Genomic DNA, 10562 nt, shown 5'->3' on the forward strand with positions numbered 1-10562 from the left:
TCAAGTTATATGTGGAACGATCTGACAAAGTTAGAGTTGACAGAAAATGTACGTCTGAAGAAGGATGACACAAAAAACATTCTATTTCCTCAGAAATTATTACAATTGGGATCTCAAAGTGAGGGTCCCGTTGAATTCGACGAAGACTTTGGTGTTAGAGTCAAATCTCGCCAAGAGTTGGTTGATAAAGTTTATGATGACAGAAAATAACTACCTGAACGCGTCGTATTTTGAAAAACGAGTTATAGTATCACCTACGAATGATGATGTCGACAACATCAATCAGATGATTCACGAGAAACTAAAAGAGAAGGAAGTCGTTTACAATAGTGTTGATGTTGCAGTCGAAGAAGGAACGGATATACAGACTTCAGTTTTCAACGCCATGACAAGCCCATCCCTTCCGCCTCATCAGCTTAGGGTAAAGGTAGGGAGTGTGCTAATGATCATTCGAAATATTTGCCCACCGAAGCTATGCAACGGGACAAGAATCATAGTGACAAACTTGAAAAAGAATGTTTTAGTCGGGAAAATATTAGGTGGAAGTTACCGCGGAGAGCAAGTGATGATACCTAGAATCACGTTAGAGGCTCAAGATACTCCAGTTCATTTCAAGCGTAAGCAATTTCCGGTCAAACTAAGCTATGCACTGACGATAAATAAGAGTCAAGGACAAACGTTTGAACGTTGCGGGCTACTTCTGGATTCAGTACAGTGTTTCGCTCACGGACAACTGTACGTGGCGTGTTCAAGAGTAACGAGCTGGGATTCGTTATTTCAATATACCGGCTGGCATAATGTAAATGGAGAATATAAAATAAGGCCTGCGAACAACTGTGTATATAAAGAACTTTTTGTTGAGGCTACGCCCAGTCCTCAAGTACAACCACCGGCCGTCGTTGCTAGCGGTGAAACTTCTGCGATCGCCGAAGAAGAACCAGAGTTTGGAATCAGAGAAATCCCAAAGGAAATTTATAACATCTCAGAAGAAGACGCCTTAAAGATATTCTCCCAGACTTTGTTTTCAATGATGACAAGGATAACGACCAAGATGAAAGTGATTCCGAAACTGTTACTTTGAAAAAAGAAATGAAGGATATCATATCAGTACTCAAAAAATTAACTTAAAACCAGGAAAAGTTCATCGAAGAGATCAAGGATGTTGTCAAGCGGCAAAGCGACGATGAAGACAGTACCCCGTCTCCACCACGGAAAAAGATAAAAGTTAATGATAGTATTGTAGTCGCTGATGAGAAATAAAAAAACAATATAATTCAAGTGTTTTATTTTCATGCAAAGTGGGCGTAGCCCAGGGCGCGCAGCGCCCGCGCCGCAGGCCAAGCCCCCCGGCGTAGCCGGAGGGCTTGTTTTATATATAAAAAAAAAAAAAAAAAAAAAAAAAAAAAAAAAATTGTATGATATATATATATATATATATATATATATATATATATACTCAGATTCCTCATATTATATAGCAACGTATAATTTGTAACAGCAGGCTATGCCCCACACCCCTAAATTATTGTCATGGCTTCCTTAGTGACAATGGTCCCCAAGTTAAAAACCACTGCTCTAAGCTTAGTGAAATAATCTAACAGTCAGTTGGGATAGTTAACCTTTACAGGAGAAAGGTTTGAACCTCATTATTCTCTTCACTACTCAAGTTCCATTGGATATTCATTGCTGACCTGTTTAGATTAAACTTTTGACTATAAACTCACTAGCTGTATTAACTGTGCCATTACAATGTGTTTTACTTGTGTAAATATTTCTCACTATGGGAGATATGGATTGTGTGATTACTCTCTTGGGAACAACTGATAAAGAGACAAAAATTCCCATACACAACATCGGTGGGTGGATCATTACAGGAGGATCTTGTATAAAAATGAGCCCAAGACCTTCTTCACCAGTTTCACCACTGCAGTCATGAAGACTATTGTCCTTGTAATTGCGGTGGCCAGCGCTATTGGTATGTAGCACAACATAATCAATCAGACACAACTAGGAATCCATTATTTTCAATAAATTACGACATCTCTCCATCTACTTTTAACTTTTCATTATGAATATTGACAATCCTGTTCTAATTTAAATTTAGAAAAATATACATACATACACTATTTCATCTCCACCCACTCCACTCTCATTCACCCCCCCCCCCACATCTCTTTCCTGAGCTCCTCGTATATGAAGGGTCATCCCTGCATCTCGCCTACTGCCCTGGGTCAGAAGTAATGCAGTAGGACATAGCACATCCACAGCAAGGCCATTTCATTTAATTGGCGACCCCACACCCCTCTCCGTCCTCTCATACAGAAAAGGAGATGACGGGGAGAAATCCCTTCGTGCTATGTCAGAATATCATTCACATGTAACCACTCCCTAACCCCCATTCCCCACCCACTCCCTGCCATGCATCACAGCATCATCCATATACAACTGTATAATATCTAAAAGGAATGTCCAGTAATTAAGTTGATTCTGTAGGTTTGCCCATCCATTGTAAGGCCAATGGATGGGCATTTGTCGACAACTGGAACCGCTTTAACAGGAAGTTACAGTGACTTAAACCAATACGCTATCAATAGATAGCGTATTGATAGCGTATTGGTTTAAGTCACTGTAACTTTGTTACGGGTTAGCTGGGTTCGAATCCTCGGCTCGTCCACGTTTCAATTTCCAATGGATGCCTCCATCGAGCGATTCTTCAGTCTCGACTGCGATGGCATGGAATTAAAAGTTATTTGTGATTGAATGGGGTGGTGTGAGAGGTAAATGCAAGGGTAGTGGGTCAGGGATTGGAGATGGTGAAAGAAAATGGAGAAAAGTGGGAGGTGAGCCAGCTGTTGTTTGCTGACGACACTGCGCTTGTGGCAGGATCGGAGGAGGGATTGAGGAAGTTGGTGGCAGAGTTTGGGAGAGTATGTGATAGAAGAAAGCTAAAGATAAATGTGGGTAAAAGTAAGGTGATGAGATGTACAAGGGGTGAAAGTGGCAATAGTCTGGAAGTGAGCATTAAGGGAGAGTGACTGGAGGAAGTGGATAGTTTTAGATATTTGGGTGCAAATGTGGCAGGAAAAGGTGGAGTGAAGGTGGAGGTAGAATGTAGATTGAGAGAAGCGAGTAAATGCCTTGGTGGATTAAAGAGTGTAATGAGGAATAGACATTTGGGAATGGATGCTAAGAGGAGACTGTATGAAGGAGTGATTGTGCCAACAGCACTGTATGGGGCAGAAACATGGAACATAAGAGAAGAAGAGAGAAGGAGTTTGAATGTCTTTGAGATGAGGTGTCTGAGAAGTATGATGGGGGTTACTAAGCTAGATAGAGTGAGAAATGAGGAGATGAGGAGGAGAACAGGGGTGGAAAGGGAGCTGGGAGATAGTGTTGATGAAAGAATATTAGGATGGTTTGGACACATGGAAAGAATGAGTGAAGAAACACTAGTAAAAGATGTATGGAAGGCAGATGTGGAGGGAGTGAACATGAGGGGACGTCCTAAGATGAGGTGGATGGATGGGGTGAAGGGGGCTTTGGGGAAGAGGGGAATGTCTGTTGAGGAAGGACAGGAGAGGACAGAAGATAGGGGTGAATGGAGAATGGTTGTATATGGATGATGTTGTGATTGCATGAGGTGGAATGGGCGGGGGGATGGGGGTGAGTAAGTATGTGTGAGCAAAATTTGACGCAGCCCGAAGGGATTTCTCCCCGTCTTCTCCTTTTATGCAATGGGAGGACGGAGAGAGGGGGTCGCCGATTTAATGAAGCGGCCTTGCTGTGGATGTGCTGTGTCTTGCGACACTGTTTGTGACCCAGGGCAGTGGACAAAGTGCAGGGATGACCTGTCACCCAGGAAGTGCTAAGATAAGAGGGAGGGTGGTGGGGTGTGGAGTGTATTCAGGGATGGAATGGGTGGAAATGATTTTATGCCTTTTCATTTTTGGCTACCCCCTTTGTAAGGGGGAAAAAGCCTTGGTATGTATATATATATATATATATATATATATATATATATATATAATATATATATATATATATATATATATGTATGTATGTATGTATGTATGTATTTACCTAGTGGTATCTTACGGGAAGGGGAGATATGCTCGTTGTGTCCCGTCTTCATATCTTGTTTTATCTAGACTATTTTCGAATTTGTGTATCGTTTTTGCACACACCATATTTTCATCTAACTTGTTCCAAATGTCTATTACCCTGTGGGAAAAACTGTTCTTTTTCAGGTCTCTTCTATAACTGCCTTTCTTGATTTTCTTTCCGTGTCCTGTTGTATCTCTACTATCCCATTTTACTATATCCTCTCTATCAATAGTTTCTATGCCTTTCATGATTCCATGAATAGTTATCAAGTCTCCTCTCTCTCTTCTTTTCTCTAGTGTCTGTAGCTCAAGTTTCGCTAGTCTCTTTTCATATCATAGTTCTGAGAACGTTGGTGCCAATTTCGTAATTGCTCTTTGTATTCTTTCAAGTTTTGTTATACATTTTTTGTACTTGATGACTAGTATTTTCTTCACCACTTCTTCGTCCAGGTATGTAAATGCCACTTTGATTGTTCTTATTAAATTACAAGTTTCTCCAAAAATTTTGTTTATATGTTTCTCAGGGAACATATTATTCATAATAATGACTCCAAGGTCCTCATTTTCTATTTTTTTTTTCTTCCTCTCCCAGTTTATATGATCCTACTATACTTTTTTTTTTCCAAATTCCATTATACTACACTTCTTAATATTGAATTCCATCCCCAACTTCCTACTCCATTTCCATACTTTATTGTGATCACTCACAATTTTCTAGTGTTCACTTTTTTCAACAATTTTGCATCGTCCGCAAAGAAGCTCATATAACTTTCAATTCCTTTATCTATATCATTGATATATGTAGCAAACATTATTGGGGCCAGAACTGTTCCTTGTGGAACTCCACTAATCACTTCATCCCAATTAGAGTGTTTGTTTCTTATCACCACTCATTTTTCTTTCATGCAAGAAGTCTTCCATCCACTTCAGCAGTTTGTCCTGTATTCCTGCAGTTTCTAATTTCTTTAGCAATTTCTTATGTGGCACGTTATCAAAAACTTTTTTTCAGGTCTAGAAATGCACAATCAGTCCATCCATCTCTTTCTTGTATTACATCTATTAGCCTTGAATAGAAACACATTAAGTTTGTGACGCATGATCGCCCTTTTCTAAATCCAAATTGTCTTGGGTTTTGTACGTTGTTTTTTTCCAAATGCTTTACTCATCTAATTTTGATTATTTTTTCACAAATTTTAGCTATCGTACTTGTAAGAGAGACCGGTTTATAGATGGTAGGGTCTTTATATATTGGTACTATATTTGCTCTTTTCCAATCTTCTGGAACTTTTCCTTCTTTCAATGAAGTGCTTATTAGACTATGTATTTGTCTGTTAGTTTGTTCCTGCATTCTCTCAAAATCCAGTTTGCCATTTCATCTGGTCCATGCGATTTTCTGACATCGAGATTACTCAAGTGATTCATTATTTTATTCCTTATTACTTCTATCTCTTTTATAGGGGCGACTTTCTCCTCCTACTCGATAACTCCAGGTTGTATGTTCTCCCTCGTAAACACCGATTTGAAATGCTTGTTCATAATTTATGCCATTTCTATTTCCTCTGTGTATTCAACTCTTCCTTGTCGTAGTTTCTCTAATTCTTGTTTTTTTGTTTTGTTTTTTTTTGTTTTAGTTTGTTGTTTACAAATCTGTAAAATAGTTTTGGTTGATCTTTACATTTTTCTATGACATCTTTTTCGTATTTTCTCTTTTCTTCTCTGCACACTTGAACATATTGATTTCTATAATTAGTTTATATTTTCCATTTTTCAGGTCTTTTTTCTTTCTTCCATTTGGTCCAAGCTTTATTCCTTTTGTGTTTTAACTCCCTACATCTTGTGTTGTACCAGCACTTTACATATCCTTTTTCTTGTTTTTGTCTTGGGACATACTTTTCCACTCCTTTTTTGTAAATTTTTGTCAAAATATTCCATTTCTCCTCTACTGTTGTTTCCTCCTTGTGTATCCTTTCCAATCTGCTTTTTGAATGAATTCTCTTATTTTGTCAAAATTTGTTTTTCCATACATCAATCTTCCTTTTCTATATTGTTCGTTTTTTTTCATGTATTTTTCCACATTTAGTTCCAGTTCAACCAATATGTGGTCACTTTACTTATTGGTGTTTTATATTCAATCTTGTCCACTATTTCGGGTTCTGGTGTGATTATTAGGTCTAGTCTCGATGGTTCTTCCTCGTTTCTATACCTAGTATTCTCTTGTATCCATTGTGTCATTGTATGTTCTATAATCATATCATGTATTACATTTCCCCATAGGTCGTCTCCACACTTCACTGTCATCTCTTCCCAGCAGATTTCTTTACAATTAAAGTCACCCATTATAACTATTCTTCCTCCATCTTCCATTATCTGATCCTTGTGTCTTCTAATATATTTTTTTGTTCTCTCTCTTCCCATGAAGCCGTTTTAGGAGGCACATAATTTACCACAAACTTCCTGCTCTTCCCATCCTTCACCATCATCTCTTCCCAACAGATTTCTTTACAGTTAAAGTCATCCATTATAATTATTCTTCCTCCATTTTCCATTATCTTATCCTTGTGTCTTCCAACATATTTTTGTGTTCCCTCTCTTCCCATGAAGCCGTTTTAGGAGGCACATAATTTACCACAAAATTCCTGCTCTTCCCATCCCTGTCTTCCACTTCCATCATAACCATCTCTATTATTTCCATATGTGACATTCCTCACATTTATATCCTTCTTAGTCAGGAACAACTCCACCCCCTTGTTTTACCTCCCTGTTTCTACATACATACATATACCAAAGGCATTTTCCCCCCTTACATGGGGGGTAGCCAAAAATAAAAAAAAAACATAGAAACCACTCCCACCCATTCCATTCCCTTCATATTCCACTCCCATCCATCCTTCACCCTACCTCTCATCTTGGCACCTCCTGGTAGCTCGGTATTTGTAAACGAAACACCTCAAAGTTAACTCCAAACTGAAACCTGTGAAAAGTCTAGGGTAAACTTACTCACTATGGTAAATATAACAAAAGAAAAAATCAAAAGGTGTATAGACAAACTCAAAGTTGATAAAACACCAGGGCCTGATGGTTGGCATCCAAGAATCTTAAAGGAAATGAAAAATGAGATTGTTGTTCCATTAGAAATTATTTTCAAGAAATTCATCATATCCGTAGATGTCCCAAGAGAATGGAAGCTAGCTAACGTTACTCCCATATTCAAAAAAGGTGACAAAAAGAAACCAAATAACTATAGGCCTATAAGTTTGACTTCAATCGTAGGAAAAATAATGGAAACTATCATCAGAGATGCTATCGAACATCATTTAGAAAGTAACCGCTTGATAAATGATAGCCAGCATGGTTTCAGACGGAAACGTTCTTGCGTGACTAACTTACTCGAATTCTACAACACAGTTATCTCGAATTATGACAAAAGAAACAATATAGATTTAATATATCTAGACTTTGCAAAAGCTTTTGATACCGTCCCACACGAAAGACTACTTACTAAATAAGTTTTACACGGAATAAGTGGTAGCCTATTAGGTTGGACTAGTAATTGGTTGAATGGTCGAAAACAGAGAGTTGTTTTAAATGGGAAATCTTCTGGATGGAAAAATGTTACAAGTGGAGTTCCTCAGGGTTCCGTTCTTGGATCACTTCTATTCATAGTATATATAAATGATATAGACCATGGACTAAAATCTACGTTTTCCAAATTTACCGGAGGATACAAAACTGTGCGGAGTGGCAAATGATCACTTAAACTAATTAGATATTCAAGAAGATTTAGATAAATTACGGCAATGGTCTGAAAAGTGGCTAATGAAATTTAACACAAGTAAATGCAAGGTAATGCACATAGGTAAAAATAACAATAAGTACGATTACAAATTATTTGGAAATTCGTTAACAAAAGTGGATAGTGAAAAAGATCTCGGCGTAATTATCAGTAACGATCTCAAATCATCCAAGCAGTGTATTTCAGCCTCTGAGAAAGCAAATAAGATTCTAGGACTGATTGCGCGATCTTTTGATTTCAAAAGTCCATCACTCATTAACAAGCTATATAAATTGTTAGTTCGTCCACATTTGGAATATGCTGTTTCCGTATGGTCACCGAATCTCATTAAAGACATTGACAGACTGGAAAAAAGTACAACGGCGACCCACAAAACTGATTCCAAATATAAAAAATAAATCATACGAAAATCGACTAAAACATATGAATCTGTTTTCCCTAAAAAAGCGTAGATTCAGAGGTGACTTGATACAGGTCTTTAAGATTTTAAAGGGAATTGACAACATCAAAAGTGACAAAATTTTCACATTGAATGAGAATCAGACAAGAAACAATGGTCTCAAACTGTCCGGAAATAGATTCAATTTGGAAGTAGGTAGAAACAACTTTGCCAACCGTGTAGTTAATGAATGGAATAAACTTCCTGCACAGGTAGTGCAATGTAGTTCAGTTCGAAGCTTTAAGAATCATTTAGATAAATACCTAAGCAAGATGCTGTAATGATTATAATTTATTTTATATTATTTGTTTTTGTTTTGTTATCATTTGTCTGTCTGATTTTCATTTATTATTAGTTATATGTGAATTTATTATTATTTACTATTTACCTGTTTGTTTATTATTTAACTATACCTATGCATTTATTTATGTATTTTATTTATTTACAATATTATAGTTTTTATTTATTATTTTATTATTAATATGATTTTTTTCGCATCCGACCTAGATATGGATGCATCACAGCATCATCCATACACAACCCTTCTCCATTCACCCCTATCTTCTGTCCTCTCCCGTCCTTCCTCTACAGACGTTCCTCTCTTTTAGAAGCACCCACCCAGCAGGCGGGTGTAGTGTACCGCATTGGCTGTTTGGATTGTGATGCAGATTACATAGGAGAAACACAGAAGAAACTCGCAACCAGAATTGAAGAACACAAGCGGGCAGTTAAACGGAAAGATGCAGCCTCAGCACTCTACAAACACATTAACGAATCACAACACAATATTGACTGGGAAGGAGCCACAGTGGTACATAGAGACAACTCAAAGAAAAGGAGACTATTCTTAGAAGCTTGGACGACTAAAGAGGTTAGCGTAAACAGGTGCATAGATTTAAACCCTATATACTTGGGCGCTAAAAACACAAACACAGACGTAGCTTAAACTGGCCTTTCCTCCGCGGACGAGTGCGTAGTGCATTTTTTTTTTTTTTTTTCAATTGTTGCACAAGTGTCAGTTTATTTTATTTTATTACATTTGATTTCATTGCATTTTATTGTATCGTATTGTACTTTGTTGTATTTAATTTTATTATATTGCATTTATTCTTTGTAAATTAAATATGTAAGGTGGTCCAGTCGTCAGGTACTCGGGGCGACTGGAAGAGGAGGGGGACCCGGACAGCTTCGGCATTGCGGAATACCTCTCCCAATTCCAACCACGGACAGTATAGTTGCTTATTTGAACACTGTACATTTTCACACCCATGAAGACGGTCCTAGGACTAGGGCCGAAACGTTGGGCAGTAAACTTCCCACTTTAAGTCTGGTGTTTACGCTTCTCCCCTTACAATATATATACATATATATTATATATATATATATATATATATATATATATATAGATATATATATGAGTGGCAGGGTGGTGAGATAAACACCGAGAATCATTGAAGTTTTCTATTGACTGACGTTTCGCTCTTAACAGAGCTTCTTCAGAGTGTACAAACATGGTCGGGAAATCAACAATTTTATACCTTACATCATTCCGCGTTCCTTCCTTAACCCACCCCCTCCCTCCTTCTCGTACCCTTCAACTCCTGTAGGACCATCCAGCCGGACGTTTTGGACAGCTTAATAAAACCATCACGGTGGTTACCGCAGGGCTGGGATGCTATTTTTCGTTTTTTTTTTCGGTTTTTTTTTCGAGATAACGGTTTGGCTAAACACTTTGCTAACCTGTGGGGAGCGCTACCGATACCTGACGTAATGGGTCTCATCGGTATACCCGGCTCGTGTGTCTTTGGTAATCCCCTCATCCTGGGCGGTCTTGGTGCTTCTTCTAACAATCCCACAAGTTTCTTGCCTCTGTTGGTTCGTATTGATATCCTCTGGCTTCTTTCTTGAACTGTATCCCTTCTCGTTCTGCGTTTCCTAAGCTTTTTTTTCCACGTGGATGTATCGTTGAGTAAATCCATCATTTTGATGTTGTAGTCTGTCCTGTTTAAGATGACAGCTCCTCCTCCTTTATCTGCACTCGTGGTAACTAAGTCTTCGTCACTTCCTAAATTTTTCAAAGCTATTTTGAAGCGCCTAGGGATGCTACATCGATTAAGATTTGCTAAAGCATGGAAACACATTAACAATCCCTGTTTAAAACCTTTCTCTACATCACTGTCATCCCATCTATAGTTTTTATTCATAAAATCGGAAAAAAAACTTTTGT

The 10562-nt window shown here is 38.0% G+C and overlaps 1 protein-coding gene across 1 annotated transcript; it reads left to right on the top strand.

Annotated features, from left to right (window-relative positions):
- The first annotated feature begins 286 nt into the window (after window positions 1–286).
- LOC143033542 (ATP-dependent DNA helicase PIF6-like) lies at window positions 287–1081 on the top strand. Its single transcript, XM_076199034.1, has one exon. The coding sequence runs from the start codon at window positions 287–289 to the stop codon at window positions 1079–1081; it is 795 nt and encodes a 264-aa protein (XP_076055149.1).
- Window positions 1082–10562: the final 9481 nt, after the last annotated feature.

Source organism: Oratosquilla oratoria, chromosome 16 (genome assembly GCF_046742065.1).
Source record: "Oratosquilla oratoria isolate Oo_2021 chromosome 16, ASM4674206v1, whole genome shotgun sequence".
Lineage (NCBI taxonomy): Eukaryota > Metazoa > Arthropoda > Malacostraca > Stomatopoda > Squillidae > Oratosquilla > Oratosquilla oratoria.

Coding starts and splice junctions, on each gene's coding strand:
- LOC143033542 (XM_076199034.1), top strand. CDS start 287: ATGATTCACGAGAAACTAAAAGAGAAGGAAGTCGTTTACAATAGTGTT.